The sequence below is a fragment of the Centrocercus urophasianus genome, unplaced genomic scaffold (genome assembly GCF_019232065.1).
Source record: "Centrocercus urophasianus isolate 14NV4802_14NV808 unplaced genomic scaffold, USGS_Curo_1.0 seq_15, whole genome shotgun sequence".
Lineage (NCBI taxonomy): Eukaryota > Metazoa > Chordata > Aves > Galliformes > Phasianidae > Centrocercus > Centrocercus urophasianus.
In genome coordinates, this window is record NW_024884697.1 from 47,017,483 (window position 1) to 47,032,945 (window position 15,463).

At 45.1% G+C, this 15,463-nt stretch overlaps 2 protein-coding genes and 1 non-coding gene across 4 annotated transcripts; 1 reads left to right on the plus strand and 2 right to left on the minus strand.

Annotated features, from left to right (window-relative positions):
* Nucleotides 1-230: 230 nt before the first annotated feature.
* Nucleotides 231-4,860, minus strand: LOC122159002 (heat shock 70 kDa protein 12B-like). The gene is made up of 4 exons (XM_042816138.1): nt 4,480-4,860; nt 2,190-2,414; nt 1,680-1,851; nt 231-1,403 (listed from the first exon to the last, which is right to left on the minus strand). The coding sequence occupies exons 1-4, from the start codon at nt 4,858-4,860 to the stop codon at nt 358-360; spliced, it is 1,824 nt and encodes a 607-aa protein (XP_042672072.1). The 3' UTR covers nt 231-357.
* Nucleotides 4,861-4,940: 80 nt separating this feature from the next.
* LOC122159003 lies at nt 4,941-12,265 on the plus strand. Of its 2 annotated transcripts, none has more exons than XM_042816139.1 (7): nt 4,941-5,154; nt 6,097-6,201; nt 8,915-9,004; nt 9,484-9,661; nt 10,197-10,301; nt 10,714-10,791; nt 11,839-12,265. In XM_042816139.1, exons 1-7 carry the CDS (start codon nt 5,057-5,059, stop codon nt 12,085-12,087), a joined length of 903 nt encoding a protein of 300 aa, XP_042672073.1. In that variant the 5' UTR covers nt 4,941-5,056; the 3' UTR covers nt 12,088-12,265. The 2 variants fall into 2 exon arrangements, with proteins under 2 accessions (XP_042672073.1, XP_042672074.1); XM_042816140.1 differs by having other exon boundaries at nt 11,923-12,265.
* A 2,863-nt stretch (nt 12,266-15,128) lies between these two features.
* LOC122159170 lies at nt 15,129-15,277 on the minus strand. Its single transcript, XR_006168397.1, has one exon. It is a non-coding gene; the product is annotated as a U12 minor spliceosomal RNA (small nuclear RNA).
* Between the last annotated feature and the right edge of the window lie 186 nt (nt 15,278-15,463).

The window sequence follows — 15,463 nt, forward strand, 5'->3', positions numbered from 1 at the left end:
TGCCTATGGCAGGAGGCTTGGAACTTGATGACCCTTGGAGTCCTTTCCAACTCAAGACATTCTATGGTGGTTCTATGATGATAATTATACGATGTGGCTGAAGGCTAAAAGAAACAGATATGGGCTGGTACTTGTAGGAGTTAGGCACCAGTCGAGAAGCATTGTATCACGTACTGACAAGGTGCAGGTGATTCTACTGGTAGTACAGCAAAATGCAAGGAACCAGGGAATCAGAATTGCAAACTGTTTTACTTGTGTGAGAAGAAGGACAGATGAAGGACTTCATGGTCCATTTGCCTTTCCATTGTGGCAGCTGGCACCTCCCACTTAAGCCGTGCTGCTCTAAGACTCAAGTATTTACACTGATAAAAAGTCTATTGTAATTGTCCGACTTTGTTTGGAAGTAATGTCAGTAGCAGTGGCTTTAAATTCAGTAAGCCCAAACTTAATACGCAGAACCAGTTTGCGTTTCCTCCCTAACTTTGTGTCTGGCATTGGTACTGTGCATGAACCAAGCAGTTCCAGCCCTTCCTCATCTACGTACTGTGCATCCTGCTTTTCTGTGGAATAAAAAGCAAACAATGCACTTGTCTGATCTGGTTCTATTGGTGTGAAAATATATTGGGCAGCTTCATTTATACTCACTGACTCCCCAGTTCCCACCAATTTCCAGAAGAGATCTTTGCAATAGACACGGCCATCCGCTTTTGAGACTCTTCGTTTACGAATGTCATGGATAGCTGCATCAAAGTCCCTACTTACACATAGGCCATATGTCCGAGCACTGATTCTTGAAGTAATAATTTTTGGATTGATTCCAAATAAAACAGCCCCTTTTGCAATGGCAATCTGGGCCTCTAGTGGACAAAAGATATGATATTTCTTACTAAAAGCCTGCCTGACCTCATGTCTCAGCATGACGCTGGATGCGAAGCCTCCCACAAGCAAAATGTACTGGACCTTGGCCATCTCAGGCTTGGCAAGGATTTCTCTCAAAGCAGCAATAATTTTTTGGATGCTATATTCAAAAAAGCTTTTCATTTTCTCGTATGTAATCATGATCATCCCATCACACCACACAGCCCCTGTTGTTTTTTCGAAGAAGCGGGAGATGCCCTTCTTTCTTTCTGCAAGTTTGGTCAAATTGTAATAGCAATGCAAGTAGACTGCCTCCCCGTCAGCAGAGCATTTCTGGAAGCTGAAGTCGTACATCATCCGTTGCCATTCGATAGGGTAGCTCTTCACGTATTCATCCCATACGCCGTCATCAAACACCTCCCTGAGGAATATACTGAAGTTTTCATCCACTCTGTTGCCTCCCCATCCACCTCCAGACGCCTTGTGTAACTCTTTCAGGCAACGGTTTTCTTGGATCTCGTGTACTGTGATGTCCACTGTGCCACCTACACAAACGCATGCACACACATGAATGAAGTCAGATCTTCTCTCTAAATTACAGAAGATCCAGCCTTTAGAAGACCCATCCTCTCCTCCCGTTTTTCTGCTCCTCCACAAGACTTCATTAAGTGAGAAATAAAAATAAAAATTCCCGTGACAAGCATGGAAGTGGAGCCCACACTCTGGGACTGCACTGTAGTCCCCCTGCGTTCAGCACTGCAAAGCATCCATGCTCTGCACCCAGCAAATTTGTACTCATTGAGAAGGGAGAACATTATTACCTCCACAGTCAACGACAACATACTGGATCCCAGGGGAGTCTTCAAACTTTCTCTTGTCACTGCTCTCTGCAAGAAACCCTTCCTGTGGAAGCTGTTTACACCAGAGTGATGCAGCCTCTGATTCCAGGGCAATAATCAGCTTCTCAGAAATCATGTCAGAGATAAGTCCTGCCTGAAATCACAAGAGAAGTATCAATTCAGGAAAGGTGGCAAGATCACTGCTGCACGGACACCATCTGCTAGTGAAACTGCTCTCACCCACCCTGAGGTAATGGTTCTTGCACTTCTGATTTCTGTGGGCTCAGTTCTGCACAGCCACAGGGGAAAGGGCAAAGCTGTTGTTACTGCCAGCTTGGGACATTTTCCTACATACACATCATGGGAGAGTTACCTTTCTGATACACAAAAACTCAAAATACAGACTGTCTAAGTAATGAGAAACTCCTCTTCCTTAATGATTAAAGAAATCTCAGAAGAGAACGTGAGAAGTGGGTTAACTACTGCTTTTACCTCTTTTGCTGCCAGCCGCATGAACTGCCTGGCAGCTGTGCTCCATATGGCTGGGACAGTAATAACCCAAGTGATTTCCTCAAGGTCACAAACGGTATTGGAAGAGGCTTCCTGGATAGTGTTCAGGGCATGTTGCTCCATGTAGCGCAGGCTTTCAGCGAAGACCAACAGGGCAGGAAGGGTCTTTCCATTGCTTGCTTCCAGCCTCATGTCAGAAGTGACTTTCTACAATTGAGAGAAAACAGTTAAAATGTCGCTGCATATGGCAGCCTTGGGAACTGTCCTGTCCCCTGTACATGAACAATGCACAGAGTGTGTTACAGAACAACGTCCCGTCTCCATATCTCAGTAGATTCCCCAAAATGACTTCACTATGTGGCTAACAGAAATCTAACTGACACAGGTCTGCCATCAAACTGTGTAACATTTCAATAGGCAAAATACCAGGTTGTATAAAGACCCTGTAGGCCAACCTGAACAGTGGTGGGGAGAATTATTCTTTCTGTGTGACACGATACCACATTTCCCAAGCATGTGCATAGAGCCTTCAGGTTGCTCATGTCTTTCTGTGTGTGCAGTTAAAAAAGTATACACAGGAAAAATGTGCATACAAATATCCATCTGTTCTCATTCACTTTCTCTACAATATAATAGCTTGGTTTTTGGCCCTGTGTGTCTGCATGGGTGTACCCGAATCCTGAGGCAGATGGCTGCTCTAAACTCCCTCCATCAGTTCCTGGTTGCAGGTTCTGTCTAGAAGAAGTGGAAATATTTGCCTGCATCCAAAGACATTTTGGGAGCCAGCTTTCACATGTGTTTCTCTGTTCCGCTTCGGCAGTGATCAAAGTTGGCCCTACAGCACAAGGATCATAAACGAGATCACCAAATCCATCAACCTGGGATCTTTTACAGCCATACGTAGGCAGGTGAGGAGGCTGCCCAGCTAAAATAAGAAAGAACTGTGAGGTGGAATCTGTTCCGGAGGTGCAGCCACTGCGGAGAAAGGGAATCTCTGTTTATTTTTGCTTGTAAACTCATTTCCTGTCACTGTTCCTGACTTGGTTAACAGAATAGGATATGTCCTCCATGGACGCTTTTTGTGGAGATTCAGAAATAGCTAACTGGGTTAGGTGTCTGGAAAGTGTTGTTTCCCTTTCTTGTTGTTGGGTTGTTCATTTTTTGGGGGGGAGGGGGACTGGGGGTGAGGGTAGGGGTGAACTAAAATCTCTCTGAAGCCCTTCTGCCCTAAACGTGGCTAGGAGCCCATCACTCCACAGGTAACAACACTGCAGCAGACCACATCATTCACACCTTTCCTGCAGGGGGAAGTCTTCACAGATGCCTCCCATCTCCTTCCAAATCCAGTCAGAGCTCATTGCTTAGCACTGGGAAATTCAGAGAGCAGATGAGACTTCTATCTGGGGCTCACCCTGTGCTCAGGGTTATTCCACACTAACAAGCACACACAGAAAGACCTCCTGCAAACTCTCACAGTGGAGAAACACCAGTGTAGAGGATATCCACAGTAAAATAAAAAACACAGATCCAAAAAGAACCAGTGAAGGTAGGCAGTGGCCCTTAGAAAGCAAAAACTTCAACAGGCAAAAAGCAGGAAGAGGTGAAAGACCTGTGGGGCCCTGGAGCACGGACAAGGAAGCTCTAGAGTAGCATTATATTATTGTGAAGGTGATGAGACACAGGCACAGGTTGCCCAGCAAGGTTGTGGATGCCCCCCTCCCTGGAAACATTTAAGGCCAGGCTGGATGGGACTTTGAACAGCCTGGTCTAAAGGGAGGTGTCCCTGCCTATAGCAGGGGGGTTGGAACTGGACGGTCTTAAAGCTCCCTTCCAACCCAAACCATTCTGTGATTCTATGTTTGGCTGAACAAATCAACCCAGAAATGCTGTGAACAATTCTGAGCAACCACAGAGCCTTCTGAGAGAAATGACAGCTGGACACCCATATATTGGCTTCAGCATATCCCTTCAAGGGAGGGAGAGAGAGGCCAGCAGAAGTGCGTAACATGGAAGGACCTAGAAGCTGCCAAACTTTGAATCATAGGACACTTCTATTGTTCCCTGCAGAAGACAATGAATATCACACAAATGAGGAGCCCATACTGCCTTTAGCTTGTGAAGAATGTATCTCATTTCTTCTTTCATTTGACAAAGTGCTCTTTGACTTCTCCGATCCTCACCAGACAGATTGCTCAGCTCCCTTCACCACTTCCTTTAGCCCACATCCCTCCAATAAACAAACAGCCTTGACTCCCGTGAGCATTCTACATACCCTGTTGTACAGGCTCATCTTGAAGTTCTGGAAGAAGTACCACTTGTGAGCTTCGCTGGCTGGCAAGCTCTTGTACTTCATCACAGCATCATAGCCAAATTTTGCGAAGTCCTGATTCTCGTTGAACAGGATGCAGGTGGGCGTCTTCAAGGAATTGTGCCCATGCTCCGTTCCCCAGAACACCTGGCGGATTTGGTCTGTGCCTGAAGCAAGGGAAAAACAGTACCCACTGTAGGACGTGCCAAAATCTATAGAAACAACAAAGAGTGAACTGCTGGCCATAGCTGACAGCAGCACAGAGGAGCACAGATCTAGAGTTACAGAGGAATACAACTGGAATGAAAGTGATACTGCTCTGGCAGCAGCAAGAAGCCAGTCCATCCCTGTCCTGATTGGCTGGGGAGAGATAAGAGTGACTGCAATTACAAGAACAACTGCTATTTCCAGTAAAAAGGGGGAGCTGAAGCTCATTGCGAAACCAAGTGCCTGATTCTTGCGGTAGCCTCCTGTACACACAGCAGCTCAGTCCCTTGTGCTGCTGCTCATTCGGACAAACATTTCCTCCTGCTGTAAGTGCATGGATGGATTTACGTGTAACAGCTACAGCCAACATGAGATGCCTGAAGGAGAGTGGACAGATGCTGATGCTAGAGTGGCAACTTCAGAAGACGTCAGGTACGTTGCACTGGGGTTGTCCCTGGGTAAACTTACCATGTTTAACTCTAAGAGACCTGGGGGCTTGCAAAAAAAAGATCTGCAAACACTTCCTGGCCATGAAATATTTCAGTAAGAGCTTGATTTTCTACTTCATGTCGGGTGGAACTTCCCTGTGCAATCACAGGGCCAGTTAGTCCTGCAATAGCATCCAGCTCCAAAGGCTAAGGCAGACATTATACGGATGTGAGAGAAAAAGAAATTGGAAAGAATCTTATGAGCAGCCTAACAGAACTAAGATCTCAGGAGCATCCTGTCCGTGCAGACTGTGTCCATGCTCCCTGTCCTTTGTTGTGAGGGGAAAGATTGATTTAAATGCACATTTTATACTGAACTTTTGAACTCAATGAAAAACAGGTGTCCTCAGTTAAAGTCTGGAGATCGGGTGATCTAGCTGATTCCAGTAAACCGAAATCCATTTCAGCAAGAGAGGAATGGGGAAGTCATGGGAGAGAGGGGCACAACAGCTCCTTGCAGCAGTCATGCAGACATGGATTTGCAAAAACTGGTGCATAGGCTCTCCCTGATGCTGTCTTGCTGTGGGAGGGAGCTTGCTGTGTACTCTACCTGTACCTGAGCTGCAGGAGCACCTGAGCTTGAAACTGTTAACTACAGTTAGCTGATGTTTGGGATTTTCATTACAAAACAGAGCACAGAAAAAGTTAGAAACTGCCAAAACTGAACTGCATCCAGAGGTGTGCTGAACCATCGTGTGCCCTGGAGCCTGTACCCTGGCTCTGATCTATTCACCAGCATGGGTGATGCCATGGAGTACCTGCTCGTGGGGCTGACTGCCTTTTAGAAGGTGCATCTTCAGAGTATGTCATCTTTTTTATTCTTCATTTTCAGAATTCCCTCTTTTTTTTTTTTTTTTTTTTTTTTTTTTTTTTTTTTTTTTTTCAGAAGAGAAACATTTAATATCCCACAGCAAATATCAATCTGTGGAAGCAACACTTCAGAGAGGGAGACGTTAAAACCTGATCTGGAGCAGCTGGGAAAAGAATTTAGGTGAGTCTGGTGACCAGAAATTATCTTTTAAATACTCATTCTTCTGCTCTGAAATGATGGACTCCTGCAGTTTCACCACTGTCCTTTGTGCTCCCAACCTTTATGGCAAGGGCTGTTAGAACAGTAGGTACCTCTGTGGCTGCAAAGGAAACTCAAGGGCTCTTTCCAGAGACAAAAGCAGATTATTTTTGACTGTCGCCTTCCCTGAGACTACCTAACTTGCTGAGGCTGGCAACACTGCCAATAAAAATACAACCCAGCTCATGTCTGGCCTCGTGCAGCCCTAGGACGGCCCTGCTGTGGTGCGTGTGGGCCAGAGCAGACACGTGATTAACCCTGCAAGCAAACAGGCAAGCAAGAAAACTGAGCAAGCAACAAACAAGCAAACAAGAAAAAACTGTGCTGAGTGGCAGCACGGTCTTAGTCACAAGTTGCAGATAAGGGGTGTAGAGAAGGCAGAGTTGCAGATGGCATTGCTACTCCAGATGTGTTTTCAGCCATGTAACAGGGCTTGATCCATGTTGCAAAGTTGTGCTGACTGCATTGTGTTTTACCATTTCATTCTTCCTCGATGGACTGATATGCGGTGCGAACAGGTCTTTCAGGGATTATTTTGAGACTCAACTACAATTTCTCTGGAAGTCCTGCAGATACTGTGATTATATGTATTAAGAATTTATACGAAGAGAAAATCATAATGTTGTTGTGACTTTTACTATTCTATTATATTCTATTATATTCTAACTTTGGTTGTCAGAGCTCTGTTCTCCGAGGCACATCGAACTTTCTTCTATTTGACTCTATTTGCATGGCCAGGCATAAGCTCCAAGGCAACTTTGTCTTGGAGTGCAGAGTACGTTGCCATGACACGTAAAAGGAAATCATCATGTTGTAACATAAGCTTTAGATTTCATATAATTACCCTGCTGAATAGGTAATGTCTGCATTAAGAAGATCCCCAAAGGTAAAGGCATGCACCCCAAAGGATCGGGAGGTGGTGAAGGCAATGCTGAAAACACTTTGAGTAGATATGCAGAGTCAGACAGGGGAATTTTGGGTGAAAGTTGCCCTCGTGGGCTAAGAACACACTGATGGAAGACATTGGTGCTGGAATGGTGGAAAGAAAGAGGGATGCTGTTATTCAGGAAGAAAAAAAAAAAAAAAGAAATAGTAAATGAGTGATATTTGGAGTATAAAATGTGAATCCTCAATAACTATGGCCAGGAGGGAATAACTTCAATTGGTGTAGCTGGATTTCCAAACCATTCCTGAACACTGCACAGCTTTGTGCAGAAGAGGCTTTCCTGTTGGATTTCAGTGAGGACAACTTGTGGTATTCTGAAGTTTCTGAATATGGTTGGAGTATCTTTAGGGCCATGAGAGGCTTTCTGATGTGCAGTTCTGTATAGCCTGATAGTGAGGACAGTAAGTAGGAGAAACATTCACATATTCTGAAACCTAGGAGATTTCTTCAGGAGTATCTCAAAGTTTGAGACTTAAGTTGATGTCAGGCAAAGGTTCCCAGACTGTGGACATAGACTCAAATAATGGCCAAGTTTAGTTATTGTCTCTGAGTTAGTTTGCCTAATTGAAGAAAGCTGTAGCAAATCCATGTAGATTCAGATTACACCTCCCGCATTCAGATCCCCATTCTTCATTTGTTCTCAGGTCTGTTTGATTAACATTGATAGCTTCTCACATCTTTAGGTAGATTGCTGCATCTGACCTTTGTATGAGGCAGGAGGCAAGCAGCTCTGACCCTCCCCACAACCAGAAACACGGGAGCTCTCAGGAGTTAACACTGGGTGTTTCTGAATTTGCTCATCCCTGTATTGTCCTTTCACCTAGAGACAGTCATTTTTCTCCAGAAAACATACTGCATTTAGCACCTCCAAATTTAGACTCCAGAAACAATATTTCTGCGTGCAGTGATGAAGGTAATTTAATTGGCAGCTCATAGGCTTGATGGGATAATCCACAAGATCAAAATACTAATATGAGATGGTATAGTTTACTGTGAAGGGAGTGGAAAGAAACATGGGAGAAGAGGTCTCCTTTATATTAGAACTGTATGAGATCTACAACACAAAAATAAATATAACTTCTAAAAAACTCCAGTAAATGATAAATATATATATATATATATATCTCTCACTTTCATGGTGTGAGTGTGCCACAGACCAAATACCTAGGCAAGTCTTCTTGCTGCCACTACCTGACCTGGGTTTATTCTTTCAAAAGAGCATTCTTTGACTCTTTAGACTCATCCACTGGAGGAAAAGTTGATTGAAATTACCCAGACATCTGTAGAGAAACAAATCCAAGAAAACAGAAAAACTCTGACAGGCTTGGGATGTTTGATGATAATGTTTTGAAGTTAAAGAAGAAAACTGTAGAAGTGATGAGATTCCAACCAGAGGAGAATACCCGTGTTTTTCTCAAGCCCATTGCTGTCATCTTGTGTCACCTCTGATCCTTGTAACCCCACTTCCCTTTCTTCTACTCAAGGTAGCTCTGTCCTTGCTCTACGTCCTAGGTGGGAGCTTCTGGGGAGGTTATTTAGCTGGTTATGTGATGCCTTTTGTGGGTGCTCTACACCTCCCCACCTGACAGCATTTTTATTGGAATCTGGGGGATTCAGTGGGGACAAGTCTACCATTATACCAGTATCCTATTACAAAGAAACACATCTCACAAAATGAACTTGTTGCAGTGCATCTTCTGGAAGCATCATCCAAAAAGAGGTTCCAGAGAAAGAAAAATATGAGAAGCTCCAAGAGAGGATCAGAGATCTAGAGGCACGGTAAGGTATTTGTTCACATTCCTGATGCAGTGTGTGCTCTTACACTGAAGAGCCAGATAGCCAGATACTTCTTGTTTCCCCCAGTTCCCCTTACAGACTCTTTTTTTCTTTTTTTTTTTTTTTTTTTCTCTGTTTTATTTGGGAAGACAGCCTAGGCATCCTCTCCCCAGACTTTGGATTCTGATTGCTGGACGATAGTTCGCTTTGTCCTGGAAAGGAGATGTTCCCAGGGTGAATATGTTAATAAAAGGAATCAGCTGACAATGACATAAATACTGCTCTTTGATCATATTCTACTCTGACCATGCAAAAATGAACTGGTAAAGCAGTATTTCCCACACGAAAGCTGCTTGTTCTCTAGTATGGTACAGCTAGGAAATAAGCTGTAGAAAATATGGCATTTATTCTGTAAAATAGTTACATTAATCCACCGTTTTGTCTTATCTTAGCTAACTTTTTTCATACCTTCCTCATTCTAGAAATGAAAAGCTCTTGTCTAAAGCACTGAGCATGCACAAGCAGTCAGAGAACTTGAATGACCCTTTCCGCTTGTCTGCTGTGCTGGATATGTATAGGATGCTTAAGCTACACGAATGGGGAAAATGCTGGAGCAGCTCAGCCCGTTTGTCCTATCCAAAGGCCAGCAACATAATTAAGGTTTGTTCATGTCCACTTTATCAATCCGAATCTTATCAAGTCGATATACTATAGCCAGTATACCAGGCTTTGAGCATTTAGTACTTCTGTATCAGCCAAGATCGGGCACTAACGAGACTACAAGCTCTGTTGTTCCAGTCAAGCAGGGCCTGTGTAATGCTATAGAGAGAAAAGTGACAGAGACTTCTTTCCTCCTGCCTTTCAGAAGAACACGTTCAAATCCCAGTCCCGTATCTCACCCATGTTAAGGAAAACATGATCCAGTTTCCTTATGGTTGATACTTTAGGTACGGTATGGGAGATCCCAGTCTGACGGATGATCTCTGATCCTCAGAGTGTTTAAAGGAAAGTACCAAAATGGTAGAATTTGAAGGGCAAGGGTGAGGTGAAGCATTTATTAGCACATGGATACTGAAGAATGGCCTTCAACATGCAAACAGCTCACAGAAATGTTTATTTCCCAGGTATTAAAGAAGTATTTCAGCCAATTAGGGATCCCGGAGTTTACTGATCAGATGTTCTCTTTACATTACAGAAGCTGTTTGATGCCTGTGAGAGAGATATTGAGAAGAGAAAAACTGGCACATTTGAAATCCTTGGCTTTCCACTTTCACATGATGCTGCGAATACCTGCAAACAAGTACTTAATATCTTTGTGTAACTGTGCCCAGCCAGTGGGATTACAGGGCTACCTTTATTTAGAGCTCAGCTTCTGCTAGGGATGCTGTTCAAAATACACTGGTAAGGACAGCAGGGAGAAGTTACAAGCTGAGAGGGATGGGGGAGTGGAAAGGCAAGTTTCAGCAACCCTTCTGTATCCCTCAGACACATGCAGTCCTGCATGTTAGAATTGTATCTGAGCACATTTACAAATGCAGAAAGCATTTCCCAGATGCACGTTGCTTTTATAGGATCTTCCTCCACAGCCTGAAGCTGGAGGCTTCTCTGTTTCTAATTGACATGATCTGAAAAACACAAACTCCCAGTGCTCAAGGAGTGAACTGCTCATGTCACATGCTAACACTCCACTTTGTGCTGTGCTTGGTTTTTAGGAGCTGATGCCAGATATTATGAAACTCTTAAGATATGGCTATTATCATAACGACTCGGGCATTAACAAAATTATTAAGGTAAGTTAAGATGGATGCCAGGATTAAGGGGAGGGATTTAAGTTTCTGGCATATCTATGCAGTTTGTTACAAAATGGAATATGTCTCGCTTCTGTTTGGAGTTTTTTTTCCACTTGTAAGAGGGTCTTCCTGCCCAGATACTTCCCTATATTCCCATAGACACAGCCAGAGCTACACCTAACATTTTACCTCCCCAGCTCTGCATCAGGAGCAGTGGGGAGCAGCAAGACAGGCAGGGCAGGTGCCCTCATCAGCAAGGGTACAGTTCTACAAGACCAAAGCAAGGTGAGCAGAGCAGGTCTGGTGACAGTGATCAGGGTGAGACACAGAGAGGTGATCACCAACCAGGTAACAACCAGCCCACAGTGACAAAGCAAGCTGAGGCTGAGATGAGAAGTTGGTCTATGGGTCAGATGAAACAGCATAAAGCTGCGTGCAGGCACCCTTCTGATCCTGAAGCAGTTCCTGTGCTGGGTGTGGGGGGCATGTGGGTTGTGGCCCCCAATGAGGCTTCCCATAATTTCTCATGTCACTCCTGCAAGCTTTGCTGTTTTTTGCAGCAGTCTGATCCAAAGTTGTACAGCCATGCTGTATCAGAGCTGACTCTGTGCACAAGCAGTCAAACCCCTGGAGAGGCAGGGGAAAGCTTGCAGAAGCTGTTGGTGTGTTCAGAGTCCAGTTGCTATCCAAGTGAATTACAGTCCAATTTTTTTTCCCCCAAGAAATACAACTAGCAGCTTCATTCTTTTGCATCATGCTGGGCCCTTCCCAAATTTCAGCCTTGATAAGCTCTTTGTGAAGCTCTCTTGTATATGAGGAAACGGACAGCTGCTGGATGTTGTTATGGTCTAGAAGCCAAGACTTAGTAAGCAGAAGGTCCTTTTTGGTGACACTGGGACCCCTGTCTGTCCCACTTCAGCTTTGACAAATGAACTTCAACACTTGGATGATGTGGGGCACATCTGCACCACAGAATGTGAGTAGGGAGGCAAGGTCCGCTCATCAAAGTCATACTATAAAGCTGTGAAAACTGTTCTTGATTTTCAGCATGCTGATGTTCCTCTGAAAAATATCGATCAAGAGCAATTTGCACTGAAGTGCTGTAGAGTTTTCTGTTTGCTGCTTCTTCAGGACTCACCAGTTAAGGCTGTGTGGAACATACATGAATGCTCTCTTCAATATTTAGAGCACGTGGACCAGCAAGACTTAAAGTACTGTAGAGCAGAGCTTCGAATTCTATGGCCCATGCTGATGAATGAAGTAAATGTCATTGAGAGAGGTGTAGTGTGGAATTAAAAGTAACAAGGCTTTAATGTCAAGCTTATACTTACATGACCATAAGAAGATTAAATAGCTGTTGTACAATTTGTTGCTTTTCTTTCTCCTGCCTGCTTTTCATATCTAGTTAAATGTTTCTGGCTTGGAACACCAAAAATAAACTAATATCAAACACCTATTAAAAAGCAAAAGTGTTTCCCTTGGTGGAGTGCATAAATTTTATCTAACTTTGATTGTCACTATCTCTAGACAGCATTTGGGTGGAAAGAGAACCTGTGTTTCTAGCCTACTTCATCTGTTCTTTGCAGATTCTTTTATGGCCTCAAGTTCCACCAGGGGAGGTTTAGGTTGGATATTAGGAAAACTTCTCCAAAAGAGCGGTCAGGCACTGGAACAGGCTGCCCAGGGAGGTGGTGGAGGGTGGGACAAAGAAAGGCATTATGAAGAAAAGACCTTGCAAATGAGTAAACAAGCTTGGTAGCTATTTGCACCATACACATCCACAGACAGAAATATGGTTACATTTTTCATTTATTTTCTCTGAATCCTCTTTAGAAACCAGTGAGATAACACTGGTGGGGCAACCACAGTGGCCTAATTTTGAAATACATAAGCTTACTCAGTAGGAAAGCTTAGAATGTAAAATACTTTGAAAAGATACTTTCTTTAATGAGGCTTTAAATAAAAGTAACATTATAATAATCACAGCTACAAAAAGCAATGTGCTCAACCAGTGCTGAATATACAAGAAGCGTCTCAAAATCACTGCCCCATATTAACATGCTGGTAGATGCTTTCAAGGAATTCGCTTTTTCACAAGTGGACAGGTCTGAACTCCCACAGCCAGCATCCCACAGAGACTTTATTGCTGGGTTTCTAACAGCAATGTGTTATCTGAAACAACGCTGAGAACACAATTGCCACCCTGCCAAAGAAGACCCAGCAGAGAGCTGGGGCACAACAAGGCTTGGTGGCTGTGCTCCTCAGAAGAGCTGACCCTGTGATGAAGAGAGGTGATGAGCCAGCACTGTGCAAACAGGGCCTGCTTAGGAAGGGTTGGCAGGCTTTCTACACAAAGCCTTCCCAATTTTCAGGTTTCATTGAAAAGTCTGCAGACCTTCATACAACTTGGTCAATCTAATTCTCCAGGATTTCTCAAAGCTTTTGAAAAAATCTTTTACCACAGGCTCTCAAAGTATCTAAGCTGTCATGGGGCAAGAGAAGGCCTATAATGAATAAATGATTGGCTAAAACACAGGGAAAAGAGGATAAGAGTAAATGGAGAAAAGACACCTATGGAGTCTGGCAGAGTCTTTGTAGTTTAACAAGGTGGAGAGTGGCCTTGAAAAGAATGAGCAAGGAGGTTACGGTTTTCTAATATGAAATGATTTGGGATTATGAAGATGATTATCACAGAACGGTGGGGTTGGAAGAGACTTCAAAGCCACCCAGTCCCACCCCGTGCCGTGGGCAGGGCTGCCGCCCCCCAGCTCAGGCTGCCCAGGGCTGCATCCAACCTGGCCTTGAACCTCCAGGGATGGGGCACCCACAGCTCTCTGGGCAGCCTGTACAGTACCTCACTGCCCTCTGAATAAAGTATTTCCATCTAACTTCTAACGTAAATTTTCCCTCTTTCAATTTAAAGCCATTTCCCCTTGTTCACTATTAGATTGTGTAAAAAAATAGATCACCTCCTGCTTATAAGCTCCCTTCATGTACTGGAAGGCTGCATTGAGGTCTCCCTGCAGCTTTCTCTTCTCCATACTGAACAAGCCCATCTCCCTCAGCCTGTCTTCATAGGAAAGGTTCTTCAGCCCTCTGTGCATCTTTATGACCTCCTCTGGACCCACTCCAACAGCTCCATATCTTTCTTGTGCTAAGGCCCCAGGCCTGGATGCTGAACTCCAGCTGGAGTCTTACAAAGGCAGAGCAGAGGGGGACAATCACCTCACTCACTCTGCTGGCCTTCTTTTGTACAGCCCAAGATACTGTTGGCCTTCTGGGCTGCAGGTGCTCGCTGTTGGCTCATGTCCATGATGAGAGGACAGCAGAAGATTTTATACACTGAGTGACCGAGTGGCAATAAAATGGCCGAATTTTGGTGTGTATAAACGCGGTGATGCTTTTGGGGGGAAGAAATTCTCACTGCACAAACAAAAGACAAGCAGCAAAATGATGTAGCTTTGATAGATAGCTGCATGAAATCAGCAAGAGTGACTGAAAAATTAAATCCAGTATTAGGAAACATTGGCAAATGAGCAGGCAACAAGACAGAACACATCTGGATTTGCTGCTTGTCTCTTGTGATACCCTAACACTGGAAACTGGAAAAGGACTCCTCATCTGGAAGAGGAGTGAAAGTGGGCTGAAGCTGGGTGCAAACCGCCTTCGATTCTAAGAGCGAGACTGGCAGATGGAAGGGAAGCCAGCAAGAGAAGGTGGCAGTCCATGCTGGTGGGCTGCACTCCTTGCCAAAGGACACTGCGGCCATGAAGCTGTCACTGGGATCAAGGAGCCTCTCCGGGTGTCTGGGGGGACGAGCTCCACTGAGGCGATGAAGCAGACATGAGCAGCTGGCAGCGCACAGTGAGGAAGTGCTGGAAATGCCCATTCTGACTTGATTCTCCCCCTGCTTGTGAATGCTGTTCTGGTTAACCTGGATTTCACCTGATCCAAAACGATGCGGTTGGATTTCTCACGGGGGTCAGCGCAGGGGGCAAGGAGCCTCACACTCAACACTCCCGATTGTGCTGTCTCCCTGCAGGTTGGAAGCAAGACACAGGGGAGAAGCAGCTTGAATCTGAGCCGCTTGGGCTGCTTTTAATGCTCAGAGAGATTTGATGAAAGGAAGATAGGTTTGCTTTGTAACATCAGGCTTGAACCGTTCGGGCCGCACCGCACCAGACCGGAGAGGCGGAGCTGCAGCCACACGCAAGGACACGTGGTCTCAGGGACAACGGACGCCGCGCAGCTACCCGCCCCGCCCCGCAGCACAAAGCGGCTCCGCCCCAGCAGCCGCCGCCGCAAGATCTGTCCTTGCTACGTCGCGCACAAGGGGTCGGGCAGATCATTGCACCTGGGCATCCCGCGAAGTAAGCGGGTCACCCGGGGACGACCTGTACCCGCACAAAAATTCCTCTCACATCAGTAGTGAGGACCCGGGCGTCACCCCGGGTCGTTATTTTCCTTACTCATAAGTTTAAGGCATGAAACGAAAGTCTCACCCTTGCCAGCAGGGCCCTACGCTTGGCCTCTCGTGGTCAGGGCGAGCGGCCCTCCCTGCTCCCTTAAGATCCCCCAGCTGTGCCCCCACTCTGTTCTTCCTTCCACTCGCTTCTCTCGCTGTTCTAAGTCGCTGTGGGCCGGAACGCGCCAGTACCGATAGGCAATTAAG